This window comes from Panicum hallii, chromosome 7 (assembly GCF_002211085.1).
Source record: "Panicum hallii strain FIL2 chromosome 7, PHallii_v3.1, whole genome shotgun sequence".
NCBI classification, from domain to species: Eukaryota; Viridiplantae; Streptophyta; class Magnoliopsida; order Poales; family Poaceae; genus Panicum; species Panicum hallii.
This window is the reverse complement of record NC_038048.1, coordinates 36261460-36282551: the sequence shown is the minus strand read 5'-3', so window position 1 is coordinate 36282551 and position 21092 is coordinate 36261460. Positions and strand designations below refer to the sequence as shown.

The window sequence follows — 21092 nt, the reverse complement described above, 5'->3', positions numbered from 1 at the left end:
AGTCTTAGCTACATTTGTACATATATTAACGATAAATTAGTTGCAATAAAATTTTGCATATTCCAATTTAGGAATTTGGAGGAAAGGGGACAAAGTTTGAGATATGTGAGCATATGGTCGACCACCAAAGTGACATGTGCAGAGTACTCATAAAGTATGTTTCTCTTATAATAGCGATCTTTATGTGGTAACCGTTAACGTGCCGTGCTAAGATTAAAATTGGCAAGCACGACACAAGCCCATTGCTAAATTGCATGACAATACATACCGTTTTCGAACAAAATCAAGTTGCCACATGATGTGCTCTACCTGATCTATAACAAATATCATCTTAATGTCCAGAATAGTAGTGCTGAATGCTGATAGGTAAAAGTCAGCTCGATAGAAGTTGAACTCACTTCCTCCCTCAATTGCAAGCATCTGAGTACCACAAATAGTTCCTTCTTTTAAGAGATTACTACCATAAATAGTTCAACCATTGCTTTCCTCATTCTAAAGTATGGGACATTTTATCTTCATATACTTGTACACTCGTCTAGTCTAGGGTGGCATAGAAAGATCTACAGCTAAAATTGATTGATAACTGTTTTTCGGAATGGACCAGGAGTCTTGTCCATCTGAAAAAATTGATATTTTCTTCTTTCAGGCACCCAAATAGGGTTTCTCCGGTGTAGTAGGCATAGAAAGAGTACCTACCAAAACAAAAAAGTAATATTTTTTCTTGCCATGTAGGCTGCAGCCTGCAGCCTGCAGAGGGTCTTATCTTGAACCACTTGACGATGAGGCTCAACAAGTCCTCGCAAATGTTGCTAATAATAGAACATGCTACCATCAAGGCACCTACCAGGTTGTACTAATTTGGGTTGAAAGGGAGAACATTTACATGGGCACTTGATTTGATATTTGCTACAATCTTTCTATTTAAGCAGTGAAATATGAACACCATGTATGTCTGGAAGATTCATAATCCTCATGAACAATCACACAGCTACAGATTACAGGATCATCGATCGCTATCCACTAATTATACAAGCAGACAATACCTTCTTCATTATTTAACTAGTTTGTTGAATCTTAGTTAATGTTTTTTCTCTAATTCTTAAAATGATACTCCTGGTATCAATATTGGCCTCCCTTTAAACTTCAGAGTCCATACCTTAGGTTTCACAAACGGTTGGAATTGTATATGGACAAATTAATCAAGGCTAGTCATAAAAGTCAAGCTGCAACCACTGAATATGTGTGGGCCCGAGAAACACAATTGCAAGTTCCAAGTGTCAGATGGATACCCTATGCTTCTAGTTTAGTTTGGTAGTTTGGGTGGTTGTGCACGCGAGCTGATACGGCAAGTTGAAATATTTGTTTGGTCTGTTCGACAAGCGACGACAAGGTGCACGAGACATTGTACATACAAATTTACTCCCTACATTTGAAATTATAGTACCATTTCCATAGATGTTTTGGGTTTCTCCTCTAATGAAATGGTAGAATTCCAACGAAGTTTCTCAGAAAGGAGCAACCAGTACCAGAATTGGTGCCCAAAGTGGTACCATACAGACCTTGAAAAGTTGAAATACAAACTTCTTGTTTTCTTTCCTGACCATGCAGATGCTGATGTGCATGATGAACTGTAGAAATGAACAAAGATTTTCAACGTGTGTTGATATACAGCCTCCGATTCTTTTACCACAGGAGTTAAATTTCTAAGCATAAGAGAATTGGGACCATTTTCCGCGTATATCCTGGATTTCACCAGTAACGAAATAGCACAATTCCACCCGAACTTCTTGGAAAAATAATTTCTCATGTCATTGTCGCACCTTATCGACCTTGAAAAGTCGAAATAAAGGTGGCTTTTCTCTCTCTCTTGAAAAGACTAGCGATGACGATGTACATGATACAGAGTGAAAATGAGCAAAGCTCTTCAAGGTGTATTGTATTGCTCATACCGAGTATCCTTTCCACGCCTCGGTGCTATACACAGCCTTTGATTCCTCAGTCCAAGAGGTAAAATTTCAATCGCAGGTGAGGCTGGTTCAACAGCACGTGCCATTTCCGTATGTGTATTGGGTTTCTTCTCTAAACGAGATGATAGAATTCCTGCCAGACTTCTTAGGGCGGGGGCTGCAGCAGTCAAAGAGGTACCTTTACCATACCATCGACCTTGAAAAGATGAAATAAAGTAAAGGCTACTGTTCCCCCCCCCCCCCCCCCTCTCCTGACAACCGTGAGCGCAGAAAGATGGCTTCTCTGGATCGACACACTTGCGTCGCCTATCCTGATAACCGCCCAAGCAAAAAAAGTAGTAACAGCCTAACAGCAGATACGTACGGCTCAACACCACGCCGTCGGCGTACCATGCGTGATGGGCTGACAAATCATTGCATCTAATCTTACCAAAGCACAGATGCGGCAAAAGCTTGTTGCATCACAGCTGATTGGCAAGCTAGCTTGCTAGCTAGCTACACTATGCCGGCAGCTTCCAAATCGCACGCAAAGATTCTTGGCGGGTGCGCTGCCAGCCAGTGGAAAGGGCCTCGACGCCCAAAGGGGAAATAGGCAGGTAGATCCTGGCTGCCAGGAGGACGTACGGAGCCCCCGCCCGGCCGGTCGCATCCAGGTTGCATCAACAGTCAGTCAGTCACCTTGTTTGGCTCGCAGCTGGCTAGCGAGTATAGCTAGGCTGAAACGGTGCGGAACTGACGAACCGAACCGCAAGCGAGAAGGCGTCGCCGCCGGATGGATCGACGCATCGGCGTGTGGGCCTGTGGGGCGGCGACGCCACGTCGGGGTACCGGTACGGCACGGCATGGGGGGCGAGGCCGTGCCGTCGTGTGTCCGATGACGACCACGCCGCGTTCATCTTCACCCGGCTCTAGTAGGGGGCCGGGAGTAGCCGCTGGGGACCGCGGCCGGTCGACGAGATGTCGCTGTCCGCGGCGATCTCTTCTCCAGTTCGCAACAGGATGCATGGGTCGCCGGTCGCCGCCCTGCTCCTAGATAATCGTCGGTCTCCTCTCCTCATCCTCTTTCCTCCCCGGTACAATTCGATTCTGTTTTCCTCCAGAGGATCGAACGCTGTGGTGGGCACGTACACGGTCCGGTGCACAGATGCAATTTTTATTTTCTGATACGCTGAAGCGCGTATCGCCGTTATCTGAAGACGGTGGCGTAGCAGCAAGAACGGTGGGTCAGCTTTATCGGCGACCCTCCGCCGGCAGGTCGCCGGCCGCCGTTTGCATGCCCATCCCCGCGGCGTCATTGATCAACAATGATCGGGGTGGCAGAGAGTGGCAAGGTTGGTGCGCACGGAAGGCCGCCATCGAGTAACGCGGGTACGTGGTTTTCAGTAAAGTTTTCCTGTTTTTTTTACTCCACCATGATCTGTGTCACACTACACAGGCCATGCTCGCGACGGCACGCGTGGTAGGAATATGTAGGAATGTGCTTGCCTGTGCCTGCCGCACGAGAAAAACAACGGCGCCACCGCGCCGGCGAGTAAGCGCGATGACTCCTTATTCTTTTTACTCCAGCTCGCCTCTTGCCGATCGCGTCGTGGAGGAGTCAAGGCGACGGCGACGCAGCGGCCAGCGCCGATCGCACGCGGCCGTCAAAGCCGTGTGCCGGACCGGGGTCCCAGCAGGCCGCCACGCTGTTCGCCTCGGGATCGAGGAAAAGAAACTCCAAAAAAGAAGAGATCGAGAGAGAAAGAAAGCCCGAGGAGCTCGGGGGCATGTGTGAGAGACTGTGAGCGTGGCAGAATCTACACAGGATCCAACCGCTGAAATGGACGGCCCTTTTGGCAAAGCTTCGATCTGTGTCCTCTCAAAGCTGAGTACTATGATGCAGTGGCTTTGTTTCCGCTGGACTGCTGGTCCAGGGTCCCGCCACTAATCTGCTTGATCTTTGTTGCCCATGAAAGTGGACGGCAGCATTATTCTTCTTGAGCGACCTCTAGATGCGCATGTCCTTTATCTTTTTTGTTTGTAAGGCATGCCAGTTCTCTGAAAAAGAGTATAGTTTTATTTTGTGCTCCTTTTTCGTGGTGTTGTGCTGGGGATTCGACATGTTTTAGGTGTGATCTTGGGAGTATCCAAGAATAGTACATGATGTTGAGACAATATTACTAAAGTACTCACTCCGTTCCAAAATGTAGGTCGTTTTAGTAAATCTAGATGCATAGATTCTGCAATGCATCTAGATATACATTATGTCTAGATCCATAACAAAAATTATACATCTAAATTTGGTAAAACGACCTACAATTTAAAACGGATGGAGTATTATATTTTAAAATACAGATCCCGCTTAATGGATCTAGTGTCACTGGTATCATACCACTGGTTTTCTAGTATGTTCTTCACGGTCAGAATTTGTACCCTCGTCTTTATAGACCATTGTATTCCGAGGAAAATAGATGAGCATAAGATAAAATCGTATACCATTTTTGAAAAAAAAATCAAAAGAAAACGACTCTTTATTATTCCTAAGATGAATGGAAGAAGAAGAGGAGTGGCATGGACGCTAGATCCACCAACCTCCGATCCTACCATTAGCCCCCGGGGGATATATAGAATAACTGTTTGGAATCCCATGTTCAAGTCCCGAGTCCCAACCCGCGCAGCGCGCGTACAGTGAGCCAGCCGACCGAGATGCCGCACCGGCGCGGAAGTCAGTGGCCGAGCCCGATGCGCCCACGGAACCACCCCTGGCCAATCCGGCGGCGGCCGGCGTGGCTCCTTTCCGACGGGCTGAGGGTAGCCACTGCCCCCAAATCCGGTGACCAAACCTGAACTCGTCTCGTCCCTAGCGAGCGCAACGGCCGCCACGTGTGAAGAGCAGACTACCAGCAGCACCATTGGGATGGGAAGAACCGAAGAAGGACCTCGGAACCTTCTGGACGGGCGGGCCACGGGCCGGCGTCCGATCAGCCGGCTTCCGCATCCCGCCCGCCCAGCGGCCGGCTAGCAGAAACGTTTGCACGGCGACCTGTGTCCTTGGAGCACTGCGCAGGAGTGGCCCCAGCTGTTTCGGGGCGTCGTGCTCCATCCGTGATCCGTCGGTACTGGGACGCGCAGTGCAGAGCAGGGCTATTCGGCCGTGCGTTTTCCCTGCTGCTGGGGATGCATGCCCTGTTTGGCTTCCCGTCACCGGATCAGGATCACCCTGACTGGAGTTTCAAAAAGCCTCGTTGGCATGAAGAACCGGTACAGGTCAGGAGGAAGTTACGGTAGCGCGTGGAAGAAGAAAAAATGCTGGGCGTCACCGGATCTGCTGCGTATGGCGCGTTCTACATGGGAAAAGGGACCTGATCCTGCGTGACTGGTGAAGCTACAGTAACTGTGCAGTGCTGTACTGTGCTGCACGCCTGTCGCCGGAGCTGTACCTCCGCACCTGCTCCGTCAGCTAGCAGCGTAGGGGCTTTGTAGCTGTCTCCTCGTCTCTGACCTGGCCTGGCCATATGGTCAACAACCAGGTGACGGTTTGTCAGTTTCATGGGATCGGAGAACCAGTACCATGAGTTGTACTGGGATTCTGCAACGTAGTTCTGGTACGTTTTACAGTTTACACTTACCGCATCGCACACTGGTCACACGGAAACATGGCAGTACATACGCCCATGATTAGCACGTAGTACATGCTACCTCCAAGAAAGTAGAAACATTTTAGTACCATCTCAGGATGGAGTAGCACGCACAGTATGTGAGACAGAAGTTGTAGGGACTAGCATTCGATCGGCAGTTGCGGTGGCACGCCGCGCGATGGGAGAACGCTGTCGCCTTCGCTGGCCAGCCTCCCAGGTCGCGCGCACCGCGGCGAGCGCGCGGCTGCGTGGCACGAACAGCGCCTCACGCCCGCGTGGTTAGTTCCGGCCACGGCGATCGATCAATACGATCGGCACCGCCGCCCTGCCTCCTCTGCCCGGGGGCGCCGCGTTGACGAACGAGCAACGCATTGAAAGGCCCCCGACGACGGAGGGGTTGCCGGTGAGCGACGGCGACCGTCGCCCGTTCCTGGTGAGCAGGGGCGGCGCGCGGCGTGCTGATCGAAAGCCAGCCAGCCAGCCAGCCGCGGGATGGGTGGATCGTCCGCGGTTCGGTGGCGGGTGGTTGAGGACCCGATCGATGGATTGATGATTGATCGCCATGGAGTAGACTCAACTGGGTGTCGTGGTCAAGGGTTTCGTTTCGCCGTGCCTGCGCTGGCGCTCGGGTAGCTGTGGGAAGTTACAGCGAATAGTCGAGCGAGCTCGGTGATTCTAGACGCTGAGTTTCGACCGGCCGTTGCCCGGGGCAAGACCAGTCATAGCGAAGGTTTCGTGAGGAGGGGAAGTTTTATAAGACGAGAGAGGACGATGGTAATGTATAATAAAACTGTGCATTGAAATTGGTCCCTCGGTCCAGAACGATAAGGCACCGTAGGAGGCATTCGATTCGGTACGCAACAGGCAACATCCGAATCATTGGAGCGGATCGTTGTAGCACTCCACGTCTCCACTACACAGGGGAAACAAATACAATCTGGACCGCAACCACAAAAGATAGAGAGAGAGAGAGATGAAACAGGAGACAATGATTTGACCGCAACCATGAGAGAGAGAGAGATGAAACAGGAGACAACGATTTGACCGCAACCATGACTCCATGAGAGAGAGAGATGGAGAGAGGAAATAAACAACGAGTAGGCAATGATTTGGAGGATCGAGAGATTGAGGACAGCCAGCGTCGCCTGGCCACACCAGTACACCACACCACCGATGCAGTTCGCGGCGGCAAATAAAATCCGGTTGACTTAAAACCGGCTGGGACCCCGACGGCGACGGCGACGTATCGTACGCACGGCCGCGAGGCGCTAGCACGCTAGCCACCTTGCTATACACACATGGAGCCCGGCCGCGCGGCATGAATGCTACTATGCTACTGCTCGGCGGAGCACGCGCGCGGCAGCAGCGGCGACGCGGCCGCCTCGGCGAACGCACGCTCCGTGCGGCCGCGGCTGGCTCCAGCGCGCCCCGCCCGCCCCCTCGGTCGTCCTCGACGCGTGAGCTGTCACGGTGCGGCGGCGGCACACGTCGCTCGCGTGCCGGCGCGGGCCACCGGCGGTGATCGGGTGGCGGTAGTGTGACGCGACGCGACGCGACGCGACGGGGGGATGTTTGCGTCGGGAAAGCGGTGATGATTTGCGCATCGGCGCGGCCGTAGAGAGACGACGTGGGTACGTGCGTGCTGCCACGCCGGGGCCGGTGGACGGTGGTGGCTGCGGCCTGCCCTGCGGAGACAGAGGTTCTGGGGGGGGTCACGTCGCGCGGCGGCCGGCTTGCCACTGCCAACGTACGTACGAGGGGGCGGTCCGGCTGGCCGGGTGGTTGCACGCACACATCAAATCATATCCCGGCGCCGACGCCGACGAGGCTAGCTACCGCGCGCGCGAGGGACGTGAGGCGCGCGGGCCCGATCGAAGCGCATGGGATGGGAGGTTCCCCGGCTCCTGGACGTGGCCGGCTATCTGCGGGCGGATCATTGGCGGCGTGCCGTTGATCAGCAAAGGTTTGACGTGCCGTTGACGGGGGCAGGCTAGGTAGGGGGGAACTGATGAGGGAGCTAGTGTTCCGACGGCGTGGGGCACTGACCTAGTACGTCCGACCCGTCTCGCGCGCGCATGCGGCGTGCGTACGCCGCCGGTGAAGTCACGGATGACGACACACACAAAGCTGTCGGAACGAGTTGTTATTAGTGCTACAAGAAACAGAACCCGCGCCCAGCGAGAAAGTTCGCTCCGGACTAAAAGCTCATCACCGTCAGCTTGGACCCGTCGTCGCGGTAACCGGTCAAAAATTACCGAAAGTAAACTCGGCCACTACTATACTACAGCATCAAGGCGTTTTCAGAGACTGGCCGTACCGACCGCACACAGGCGCCGCCGACGAAGCCCGAAGAAACGCGCCCACAGGATCCCGCGTTCCCATGGGAGCTCCAGGACCCCGAGCGCCGGCCGCCGTCCATGCGTGCGTGCCTCTGAACGGGGGGTGGTCGGAGCTTGACCAGCAGGCAGCGGCGGCGGCGTGCCGGGGGAACGAGAGGCCGCCTGCCCGCGCGGGGTGCGCCGACGTGTTGGAAGAACCCCGGGAAGGTCGGCGTCCGAACGTGGTGGCCTCGTGCGGCTTCGGCGGCCTGCTGGGTCGTTCGAGCGTTCCCATCTGGGCCTCGCGGGCCGGCGTTCAGATAGGATGCAGCAGAATCTGTTGCGATATTGTACACATTGAGACCTGACCAGTGACCACTCTGATCTTCGCACCCGGGATGCTTCCGTCAGGTATTGTACCCGGTGCATTTTCTGCCGGACAGGCAGAGGCAGCCACTCGGGAAGATTAGGCAGGTGTCTGAGAGCCAATCAAACCAGAACCAGTTACTCTCAACTCCAATTACTACTGCTGCTCTTGGGTCAGCGGTGAAGCTTTTTTGGGGGTGTTTCAGTTGGAAAAGGAAGCGACTTTGCTACCCAAGAGCAAGCGAGTTCCATGCCTTTGGAAAAGTGTAGGGCATGGACACATGGTCGCTCGCGACGCACCAGGAAGACGTGAATCGGGTCGTTACGGCGTGCGTTAGGTTAGACCAAGTCAGCAAACCCACTGCAGCGCCCACGGTAAACGCTCGAGAAGAAAAGAAAAGGTACCTCCAGTGCAAGCAGCATGAGATTCAGAGCTTTCGGTATTTAATTCACCAATCACCACGCTGATCCGCTGACGGTGACCACGGTGCAGTAACCGGAGTTTTTTCAGACCTCGCGGCGAAGTCCACTGTGAACAGCAACGGCTTTTCCAGAGCGCTTGCCGGAGAACAGCCGCGCGCGAGTCGCATGTGACGGCGACGGGCAGGAAGGACTTGGGGGTGCAGACGAGCAGTACAGTGTCAGTGTGTACTTGACGGGTCTTGCTGCTATACTAGTTACTCCTGCTCCTGCTACCACCTGTCAGGCTGTTAGTAGCTAGTGGTAGTCCCGTAACGGGAGGCGGTGAAACGGGACACGTCACGACCAGCGGAACGGCAGCGCTACGGGCACAGGGTCTGAAACCGCGACGGTAGCGTAGCAGCCGTACCGTGCGCACGTCAGCTCGGCCGATCGACCCGGTGTGGCGTGTCCGTTCCAGAGTCCACAAATCCACGGTCGTCGTCAGGTGTGAAAGGGCGGAGGGGCAGGTCCGCGTTGACGCCGAGAATGTCAGCACTCAACACCAAAGCGTAGCATGCATTCCATAGGCTTGACCAAACTCGGGGGAGCACCGACCGGGTTGTCAACGAGCGAGACCGGAGGAGCTCCTCCGGCCACGGCGCCGAGCGCATGCGGCGGCCCGGCCCGGCACCGGCACGCAACCCTTGCTTCCCGGTGTTGGCTATGTGGAGCAGCAGCAGAATCATCGGCCTGCTTCCAGACTTTCAGAGGGCCTCACGGTTCCAGCTTCCAGGTCCGAGTTCTTATGCTGGTCCGTGGTCAGCGAGCAGGCAGAGAGATAAAAGCAGCCAGCGAGGAAGCCCAAAATGCTCTTGGACTTTGGAGTTTGAACAGTGGCTTAATAAGAACGAGCACCAGCCACACATTGCACATAGCACACAATGCCGTCTGCTCGTCCAGTCCAACATCTCACCTGCTTTCTTTTAAAAAAGAGTGGAATAGTGGATGTACATCGGTGACCAGACCAGTAAAGCAAAAAACGAGTTGGAGAGAAAGACCAGACGGTACGCATGCATGCTGTCATGGTCAAGTGTTCAAGTGGGGGTCTGAACCTTTCACAGCGCGTTGGTGCTTAGGCAACTTTACCTACAACTGGAGACACCGACAGGAAGGGCATCTGGAGGCGCCTTTAGACACCTGGGACGATTTACCTGGAGTTAATTGGAGCAGCGAACAGTTTGAGTAGAAGAGAACCCAAGCAACCAGTGCTCTGGCCCCAGAAACTACCACGCCATCCATGCTGCTACTTGGGCCTCCGCAGGTGTAAGGTACTAGCAAAGAGCGCTGAATCAATATGAGGGCATATATTTTCCAAGATTCCACTCGAGAGAATAAAAGTCTGAACCTCTTAGTAGATGGCAACCCGAGTAGGCAAGTGCAGTGCAACCTTTCACCACTTTGGCACTAGAAAAGAAGTCTGAGAAAGTTAAAAATAGATTAAACCAGATCTATTCAAACACATATTCACAAAAGTAACTTTACCGGACCATATTCAGGAGGACTATCCCCTCTGAATCGACCAAAAGGTGATGACTACACACACACACAAAAAATTTGGTCAAAGGAAGATGATCATCCGTATGAGGATCCACCAAGAGATAAGTAAAGGGTGATCATCCATACCCCAGATTCGGTCTTTCCAAGGCATCCAGGCTGAAGAGCTTTCTGCTGTCGTGCAGACTCTGCACAATTCATGAATTGCACCATGGCATAACAAGAATTTCTAAACGATACTGCATGCTAACCTAGCCTAACAAAGACAAACTAAAACTCTCACAAGTGGACAAAGCAAACCAGTCTAGGGTGTAAGATATAAACATGGTAAAATGGTAATCAGTTAATCACCCATAATGATTGCACTAATTTGGTACCATGGATGTATGTAGAAGAAAAGATATGATGTAGTCGTAATAGAGAAATGTGAAGACTATCAGATAATGCGATATCAATAATATTAGTGCTTATATTGCTACGGTCAAAGCATATTAGCTGCCTTATGCCCTAACACCTAACTGCAGCAACAGAACAAAAAAAGGGCCATGTATATGTATATATGCAGCACAAGTGTTCGAGAAAATATGCAGCACTAGCATAGTTTCACTTAGGAGCCAATAGTTTAATATGACTGGCAGGTGCAATTTACTCCAATTCAATTGAAATAACTAACTCAAAAGAGCACGAACTGACATTGTGATTATCAGACTAAGCAAAATACCACGAAGAGGTTTATCTTGAAACAGCAGCATAGTACAAAATGGGGTCCAGGACACCTGACAAGATAGCCCTAAAAAAGAAAGACACCTTACAAGATAAATTGCCATCCATCAGAAGTAACTTGAGCCACAATTGTATAATTATTCTTTAAATGTTACTTCTGTTATACTAAAGTAAGCAAATCAGAATTAGGAATTGACTTCACATTAAGGCCAGACTTTTTTCTAGTCTGAAACAAAGGAACACTTATTATACAGCTCTCAGAGGCCTAATATCCATTTTCGGTTTTATATAGAACCACTAAAAATTTGACCTCTTGTTTCTAAAGAAAGTACTCCAGGAACTCCTAGAATACTATATAGGTGCAGGCCTACAATATTCCTGCTCCTTAAACCTGATTGCACATGCAGCTTAACTTAAATCCTAGAGAAAATATCTCCATCAAACATAAACTAAGAATACTGATCCAAAAGTCTAAAATGACTTATATTTTGAATACGAGGGTGTATTAACCAGATGTGCATCCAGAAAGTAATCATCAAATCATGTTTGCAATCCAATGTGCTCATATTGTGTAAGTATGCGTAAAAATTTGCGACTACAATCAGCCAAACAGGCATGATATTGGACAGCATTGTTACAGACAAAACTTAAACAGATGGAGAACTAAGCTCTACACTACAACACGTCTGAAGCAAAGAGAACTTACAATCAAAATTGAAGCAATGTGTAAGTGCTAACCTACTCCACCACTATATGTAATGTAGTTAAAAGTGCAGCCATCCCTCGAATTGATCATTACTCAAGAAGAGTGAATATTTTGACCTAACAACAAAGCTACATTCTTGATCAAGCTGTTAGAAAGAACATCTCTAGAGCACAACTTGCTTAGCAATTCTCTTGCCTCCTTCAAATAGCCCTCATAAGCCAAACCTTCGATGAGTATAATGTACGTCAATTCATCAGGCATACAACCACAGGAGACCATATCAGCAAACATGTCGATAGCATAATCTGTTTTCCCATTTCTGCAAAGCCCTAACAGTAATGTGTTGTAGAGTACAGTGTGGGGTGATATGCCTGCATCTTGCAGTTTATGAACTGCCTGAACCACCTCTTCAATTTTATCCTCTTTATTCAGATACTCAGTTAACAAGTGATACATCTTATCTGCATTGAATCCTTTGCTGGCCATTTCATTTATCAACTCAAGGGCCTGTTCCAGCTTGCCAGCCTTGGCAAGTCCACATATTATTGTACTGTAAGTGATTGAGTTCGGATTGCAGCCTTTCTCAGGCATTTGCTTAAAGACTTCAAGGGCCTGCACAATCAATCCCTTTTGACACAGGAAATTAATTATAGTATTGAATGTCATGTTATCTGGGAGGCAATCATTCTGGGTCATCTTAGCCATTAGCTCCTCAGCATCTTCCCATCGCTCAGCACTGCACAGACCCTTCAGCAGAGTGTTGTAGGTGACGATATCAGGCTTACAACCATAGGATTGCATGTTGCTAAGCAACTCCAAGGCACTATCCACATGCCCTTGCTCACAGATCCCATTGATGACAGCATTGTAAGTAACAACATTTGCCGCACAGCCGTGTTTCGACATTTTCTCTAGATACCGAGTAACCTTCTGGAGCAATCCTTTCCGACACAAGGCGTTGATGATCACGTTGAGGGTTGCCTCGCTCGGTGGGCAATTCTCTCGGACCATCTCGTCTAGAAGCTCATCAGCATCCTCCCATCGTTCGGCGCTACAAAATCCCTTCAAGGCAGTGTTGTAGTTGATGGTGTTGGGCTGGCAACCTCTAGATGGCAAGCTGTCGAGGAACTCGCGTGCCTTGTCCACATCTCCTTCCCTGCACATGGCGTCGATGATGACATTGTACGTCACGTTGTTGGGCTCGCACCCCTCGGCGCGCATGAGGTCGACCAGCTCCATGGCCTGCCGGTACCCTCTCGCCTTGCACGCCGCCTCGAGGAGGATGTTGTAGGTGACCACGTCTGGCGCACACCCTCGGCAGAGCATGCCGTCGAGCACCCCGAGCGCGTCGGCGACCCGCCCCCGCTCGCAGAGCGCGTGGATGAGCGGGTTGTAGGCGTACGCGCTGGTGGCCCGCACGGCCGCGGGCATGCCACCCACGACGCGGCGCGCGTCCTCGAGCAGGCCCGCGCGGCAGTAGCCGTCGACGAGCGCGCCGTAGGTGGCGGCGGTGGCCTCCGGCCCGCACGCCTCGACGACGCGCGCGGCGTCGGCGGGGCGGCCCCGGCGGCAGAGGTCGCGGACGAGCCGGTTGGCGAGGGGCACGTCGGGCGGGCGCGGCGAGGCGCGCACGAGGCGGAGCGCCGCGTCGAGGTCGCCCCGGTGGACCAGGGAGCTGAGGCGGCGGTCCGCCTCGTGCAGGCGGCGCGGGGGCGGCCTGGCGCCGGTGCTGGGCTTGGGGAGGCCCGGCGGGCTGGGCTTCGAGCCGCGGACGCGCAGGCGGTGGGGCGCGGGGTGGTGGGGTTGGCCGGAGGTGTATGGGGAGGGGGAGAAGGGGAGGAGGAGAGCGCACGCGGTGGGGGGCGGTGGTGGCGAAGGCATCGTGCGTTTGGACTTCGGCGCTCGGGAAGCGATGGGCCGTGGCTGTGGCCGCGTGGGCGCCCGGCGCGCCGCTTGGTGCCACTCACTCCACTGCCTACTCATCCGCTCTACTAGTGGGAACTGTGGAAGTCGCATCGGACAGCCGCGTCGAACAACAGCGCAGGGGAGGGGGGATGGCTGATGGCAGACATAACTATCAGGTGAGCAAGTTAAACAGAAAATTTAGCTCTCATTTAGGCCAAAGAATGATCAAGCCCGATCTACGCAAAGGGTAAATATGGAGCACGCGGAAAAGCCACCCCAAATTGGGATTTTGCAAGGAGATTCGGTTTGGAAAGCGAGCAGCAAAACCCAAACCACTCCAGTCAGCGACATCTCTCACTAGGTCTGTCTCTATGACTTGGAAGCAGCAGAGTTAATTGACATTCTAAAAACGCAGCAAAATAAACTCCAATAGTGCTAATCAATTCATCCCAGTAGGTTTCATATGATACTAGAGCAGATGATCAAATCAAAACGGACCAAAAAGGATCAACCGCCGTATGATCATGCGCAAGCAGGGTAAATGTTGCGACACGGCAATTAGCCAGGATCGCTCCTGTTTTACAGTATAATGTCAATAGAAATGAAGGCATCGAATTCACTGAACATGTCCCTACGGCTATGAAATAGCATTGCAGAAGAAAATCGGTGCTCCAAAACTTGCGAAACTGCCTCAGTTTATGATGGACCTTCATGCCATCTTGGTCCTCAGCTTCATTTTACGTTCACTAGCTCCACATCAAAGATGAGAGTTGAGTTCTGCGGTATCTTCCCCACTCTGTCGCTCCCGTACCTGCAAACGGAGCTACAAATCAGGACTGGATCGGAACGAGCAACTGCTGGTGATACAAATCAATGTCATGGGTATCTTACCCCATTGAAGGTGGTATGGTGAGTCTCCTTTTGTCACCAACCCGCATACCTAACAAGCACCAAGCCAAAACCATGAAAATATGGACTACATGATAATCTTGTGTTTGACAACAAGATGAAGGTTCATCTACCATTGACGCCGACGTCCCATCCTTTGATAACCTGCCCAACACCTGCAGGAAACTTACCATTAAAATCAACCCCAATACTCTTCTTGAAAGATGGTAAAAAGCAAGACATCAGCAAGAAGTAATTACCTAGTCTGAACTCGAACGGTCTTCCACTAACATTGGAGTCAAAAATCGTGCCATTCTTTAGCTTGCCAATATATCTGACAGCAACCTAAGGAAAAAGGTGGGCCATAGTTCTCAGTAAAAGTAAACATGGAATCAGACAATGAAAAGTTTCTTTAAAAGTCCAATCATAACCATGCCCAATCATGCAACTAATGCCGATATAAAGATACTGAAACTGGAGCATGCAAATGCCAGCATTGCAGGACTCAGTGAGAAGTTTGCAGGAGTCAGTGAGAAGTTACAATAGTAAAATGGTAGCTTGAAGCTCCAGAGAAGCCAAAAATGTTTACCTTCTTTCCATTGGTGGCTTTTTTACCATCAGGTTTGCCCAACACCATCTCCTGAATTATCATACCATTAGCAAAGGTTCGTGTTTGTAGTGGCTCCTTCTTGTTCTTTGACTCTGCAATTGCAGTTGGCGACTGATTCTCGCTTGTGTTTGCGTCCTGTGTTTTCTTTTTCTTGTTCTTTTTATTAGCCTCCTGAGAAGTTACCTCCTCGCCATCTTTCTGACTGGAATTATGTAAAAGGTAAGGTTGTCAAATAGTATAGAACCATGTGAAACACATTTCTATGTGAAAAGTAAAAAGAAATGCAGCATCTTAAGATACTTACATATTGTTTTTCTTAGCAGATTGCTCAACAACACCAGCCTCAGAAACACTTGTGTTCTTGTTTTTCTTCTTTTGTTTTGCGCTAAAAGGATCAGCATGAGAACCTTGTTGCTTAATCTCCTTTACATCATCATTTACCTTTCCGTTGTCCATAGCAGTGCTTTTGTCCTTGGTCTTTTTCTTTTTCTTTGAAGCTCCATCATTTTCAGCCTTTACATCCCTAGAACCATAGGTAAATTTGAAAAGCATTAGGGCATGTTACCAGGCCATTAATTAATGACAAATTCTGGGGCAACACATGAGATAGCATGTACCCTGAAGAGTCGCCAAGATCGCTAATGGCTCCACTTTTCCTTTTCCGGTCTTCATTGCTAGCCTCCTTATCTTTTCCCCCTTTTTTCTTCGACGCACTCTCGGAGCTTTTCTTTGATTCAGAGAACGATACAGGAAAGCCATCTTCATCTTCACTTTCCAAGGATTCAGTAGCAGGAGCCCTCACAACAAGCTGAAGTTGAGACTTGTCACCATTTTCACTGCTCTGCTTCTTGTTTGATCCCTTCTGCGCTTCACCCGCAGAAGGCTTGTCATCCTCTTGAATTTCCTCAATAACAACTGCAAAATTTAGTAACAGGTAAGGAAACCCATAATGCGATCCTGACTGGGCTTAGGCATTCAATATCCCTTGCATATGAGGTAACTTCAATGCCAATGAGAAGTGCAAATGAAACTAAGTGAAACGAATGGAAATGTATGATTTCTCTAATGTGATGGGAAAAATGGGGCTGTAGTTTGCAATATTAATTCCCCATAAGACTTTCCGTAACCTCACCATGCACATTTGAATACTAGAGAAGTTTCAGAAGAAGTTCCACTCTGGCAATATGCATAAGCAAAAGAATTCCACGACATCTTTCTATGATATATTTTATAATGCATATACTATCTGTTAACATGCTCCTATGTAAACTTCAAATCAATGTTACATTTGTTTTCATCAGTTATTCACTGGACATATGCACTTACAATCCCTACCACTACCAGTTCATATCATAGCTTTGGCTCAACTGTTCTCCCTCTGTCAACCCCAAAATACAAGGCAAACACAAGGCTACCAACACTAATGACTATGAAAGGAAAAGATAGACATCTAGCGGTAACTAATTTAAGGTCCAAAACAATGATCAGTGAGCCGGAGAATACTAGTAGCATACATACATTTCTAGAGGGACATTCTTTGATTGTATGCAGGGCAATGGAACAACATGCAATGCTTACCTGAACTTTTGCCCCTACGCTGATTGTATTCCATCTCTTCATCATCAGACTCTGAATCATAGTCTGAATCATCTTCACTGTCTGAATATCCCATAACCTGACAGTAACATACTAACATGAGTTGTGCAACAGGATAAGATCTGTGTATTGCCTGTTGTCATGGGGTCGATCATTACCATGTTATTATCATCATCATCATCCTCCAAGAAACCATCTTCATCTGAGCCTTGAAGAGAGTCACTCTCAGCATCGCTGTCCCTCATATCTTCCTCATACGCATCACTAACAAAAATACTTAAGGAAAAACAAGCTCCACAGCAATTCCCAACACAAAGAGCATCCTACAGCAATCTACTGCAAAGAAAGATAAGCAAGTGAAACCATCCTACAGCATACTAGAAAGAACGATAATCGGTTATAGCTATCCTACAGCAATCTACTGCAAAGAGGTCTATAATCAATTGAAACTAATGCAGCGGAGGATACGCGATATAGTATCCAACGAGATGGACGCTCCTCTGCCCGATCACTGAAAAAGTGACTACCTCCTCATCGAACTCGAGCTCCAGGTGGCATGTTTCGCACTGCTCCGGCACCAGGGCACAAAGGTAAACGGGGTCCTTGCTCTCGACACTGCACTGTAGCACGCACTTCTTCCGGCCGGCACCCTTCTCCCCCTTGACGACCTCATCCCCCAGCGTCGCCTGAGTTGCCATTTGTCAATCCAACCAAAAAATTTCACATTCGTCATTCGTCACACAACATCACAGATATACGCTGCTGCCGTCAAACTGCGAGAAGAAGCGAACCTGGGTGAGGCGCAGGCGACCGCCACAGTCGTTGTTGGTGAGCGTGAAGGGCTTCCCTGGCTTAATCTCCACGCCTGCGAAGCACGCAACAATCCGGTCAGACCGCACAATGAAAATTGAAAGTAAAATCGGTGGCGGCGGAAACGATAATTACCCCAGAACGTCGACATGGTTGCGGCGGCTCGGCAAGTACTTCGCGCGGCGGCGTCTCAATGGCGACGAGACGGGAGGGGGTTGGGGTTGATATGGGTGGGGCTGTGGAGCAGTGGAAGCTTCGAGAGGGTGGTGGAAGCGGCGGGGAGGGAAGCGTCGCGCAGCGGCGATAAACCCTAACGAATGGGGTTTTAGGGGAGCGGCGGCGGAGGGGAAGACTGGGAGAGAATGTGAGGGGTGTCGTTTTGTACTTTAGCCCTCGAGTATGTATGATATTGTCTAACCCATTTGGGTCGGGCCGGTCGTGACATTGAGGCCCATTTGGACCAATAAACTTTTTCCGATTTGACAAAATTCGGTGTAACTCGAGTGAAATTTGATCAGTTCCGAGTAGTCCCTGATTATGTGTGACGGAAAAAATACGAGGGTGAGAAGTTCCTGTTTGACATCAGGCTGCTAATCTATTCAGAAACATTTCAGATTAATTCTTAAACGGGGCTCGTGTTTCGAATTCATCAACTGGGCAGAGTGATTATGCTCACGTGCCGTTCACTTCCTTTCTTTGTCCGATATCACCTTGTTGCTATGTAGATGTAGATGTATAGGTTAGGGTGCGGTTCACTTCCTTTTTTTTCCCTGACATCACCTTGTTGGCATATAGATGTTCATATCATAAGAAGTATTAAATATAGACTAATTACAAAACTAATTGTATAAATGGAGACTAATTTATAAGACGAATCCATTAAGCCTAATTAGCCCATGATTTGATAATGATATGCTACAGTAAACATATACTAATGATGGATTAATTAGGTTTAATGGATTCATCTTGTGAATTAGTCTCCATTTATACAATTAGTTTTATATTTAGCTCATATTTAGTCTCCCTAATTAGTATCCAAACCTTCGATGTGACCCGGACTAAAAGTTCCTGGATCTAAACAACCCCTTGTACTAAAATTTGTTTAAAGTTGTATTGTGTGGGTGTGGCATCTGAGAAGTAAGAAATTAATCCATTCCATGTCCTCTTAGCTACATCAAGATCTAAACGTGTATTTGTTTGCTTGGCCTAGCTCGATTGCATGCATGAGCATGTCTACCGGCAATGCGCCATCCCATGATATCCGCTAAAGGTGCAGGCAATATGCATTTTTTTCCTCAATGCTATGTGCAGCATTTCTACCAATACAAGCAAAGTATACACATTTGTATTTCCCTTTTAACTATTTTCATCTCGCTTGCCACTTTCTTCCTCATATTTACATATGAGAAAATTCCTTATTCCACGCTGAAAAACTGACTCGTTCCTTCCTTCACATTCAAAAATTTTCCGTTCCTTATTTGATACCTACTTTATTTTTCATCCCCAAAACGACACTGCTATTAACTTGAGAGGTTAACTGTGTTAAATTCCACATGAAAAGACCCATTTGCCCCTCATATATTTGGAGTAGTTGTAATGCTATAATGCTGCACGTTTTTTTAGCATCTTTTCTATTTGCGCCTGAGATTAATGTAGCTGTAATGTTCAACGTATTTTTTTCATCTTTCCCCTTTGCAACATATTTACTTTTTGTATATATTTTCTGCATCACTTTTTTGGCATCATCGTTAATCAAATTTGCTCCAATTTATTTGCATCATTTATAACCAAATATCCAAACAATATAGCAGTATGATGATACCACATAGATAATAAGATGATAAGGTTCAAGTGTAACAGCTAGATAGATCCATAAATAATGGTCACAAATTCAACAAGTAGGTTCACACATAACTAAAGTTTATAGAAACGTGCAATTTCACACACGTGAAACCAAGTCCACAACCACGTAGACATGAGAGTCACAGATCTAAGCTGGCATACATACATATAAGTTCAGATAGACAAAGACAAGTCCACATGAGGATCACAGACCGAGCCTTCTCTTGCTCCTTAGGCTCATTGCAGGGCTAGCGGAATCCTTTTTTTTTGCTTCTCGTGCTCCTTCAAAGAAAAATATGGAGTCAAAAACTCACCCTTCAAAGGCAGCAACCGCTCCTGCTGCTCCCAATCCTGCACCTGTTGCTAAGCCAGGGGCCAACGGTGCTGGAGGCAGCACCTCCCCCAGCCTCAAATGCCCACCGCGGCTTGCATCCACCAAATAGCCAGGGAACGGCGGCGCCCGCCCTGTGCCCGCAGCATACAACTGTCGCCAACCTAGGGGAGGACGGTGCTGGAGGGCGCGCCTCCACTTGCTCCGCCCGCCTCCAGCTCGCGCCCTGCAGCGGGCGCCGGCCTAGGAGAGAACGGCGCTGGAGGGCGCGCCTCCGCTTGCTCCGCCCGCCTGTTGATGCGCCCCCCTCCAGATCCGCCTTGTTGCCTTCCGTTTGCGCCGCCTGTAGCCGCCGCCGGCAGCCTCCCCTAGCTAGGGTTTGGTGGGAGTCGAAGGGGAGATTGAACGGGAGAACAGAGTCGTCCCGGGGGAGGGTGTCAGGGATAGATCCCCCAGGTACCGCAAGGAAGCTACCTGTGAGGAAAAAAAGTCTGATTCCTATTAAGATTCCACTGTAATCCTATTAGAACTCAAACCTTGTAATTCTACTAGGACTCTAACCTTGTAATCCTACTAGGAACCCCGTCCCCTGGGATATATAAAGGATGGCAAGGATACCTAAATAGGCAGAGAACCATCAGAGAACCAACAGAGAACCAACAAAGAGCAGCCAACAGGCAACTCAACACCCAAGCGCAGAGCGCAATATACAACACCCCAAAATAGGATGCAGGGTATTATGCTACTTTAGCAGTCTGAACCCGTCTAAATTTGTGTCTTGTGTCCTTGCGTTCACCTTCAAGTTCTAGATCCGGCGATCCCTCACCAAATAATCACCTACCTTAGGGTATCCCTAGGTAGGCCGACGGTAAAAACACTGACAGAGGGGGATGAGTGTTCTCGGGTCAGGGGTAATTTTGTCTAGTAGAAATTGTAGTTCACGGTTTGGGTAACGGAAGTGACGGTAGTGTCATTTTGGGAATGAAAAATGAAGTGGGTGTCAAATAAGGAATGAAAATTTTTTGAGTGTCAAGGAAGGAACGAGTCAGTTTTTCAGTGTCGAATAAGGAATTTTCTCTTTACATATACACCAAGGGAGCCACTTGACCATTCTTTTTTTCCTACAACAACTAGTTGAATGCCCGTGCGTTGCTATGGGAGGTAAAAGATCAAGTGTAAAAGATGTAAATCTGCCAATAAATAACAGTATTCATCATAAAAAATGTTGTCGTTACAAAAAGTATTAAGATAAATCAAACCCATAAGTACACCACTATCACCAAGGTCAACTAAATATGCAAATAAACGTATAAGAAATTCTAATTTATATCCCTTCCTATGATGCGGCTAAGATAATCTTTTACGTTTGCAGGAAGTAGTTTTTGATAACAATTCGTGTCTGACGCCAACAAATCGATGGTGAAGTACTACAGCATAGCACGGTCATCCTGTGAACA

The 21092-nt window shown here is 49.2% G+C and overlaps 2 protein-coding genes across 2 annotated transcripts; both read right to left on the bottom strand.

Moving 5' to 3' along the window:
- Nucleotides 1-11490: 11490 nt before the first annotated feature.
- On the bottom strand, nt 11491-13614 carry LOC112901609 (pentatricopeptide repeat-containing protein At1g09900-like). Its single transcript, XM_025970558.1, has one exon. The coding sequence runs from the start codon at nt 13532-13534 to the stop codon at nt 11747-11749; it is 1788 nt and encodes a 595-aa protein (XP_025826343.1). The 5' UTR covers nt 13535-13614; the 3' UTR covers nt 11491-11746.
- A 366-nt stretch (nt 13615-13980) lies between these two features.
- Nucleotides 13981-17820, bottom strand: LOC112901705 (peptidyl-prolyl cis-trans isomerase FKBP53). Its single transcript, XM_025970669.1, has 12 exons — nt 17598-17820; nt 17444-17517; nt 17121-17338; nt 16811-16916; nt 16635-16731; nt 15674-15971; nt 15361-15579; nt 15036-15258; nt 14707-14791; nt 14581-14622; nt 14450-14498; nt 13981-14369 (listed from the first exon to the last, which is right to left on the bottom strand). The coding sequence occupies exons 1-12, from the start codon at nt 17611-17613 to the stop codon at nt 14291-14293; spliced, it is 1506 nt and encodes a 501-aa protein (XP_025826454.1). The 5' UTR covers nt 17614-17820; the 3' UTR covers nt 13981-14290.
- Between the last annotated feature and the right edge of the window lie 3272 nt (nt 17821-21092).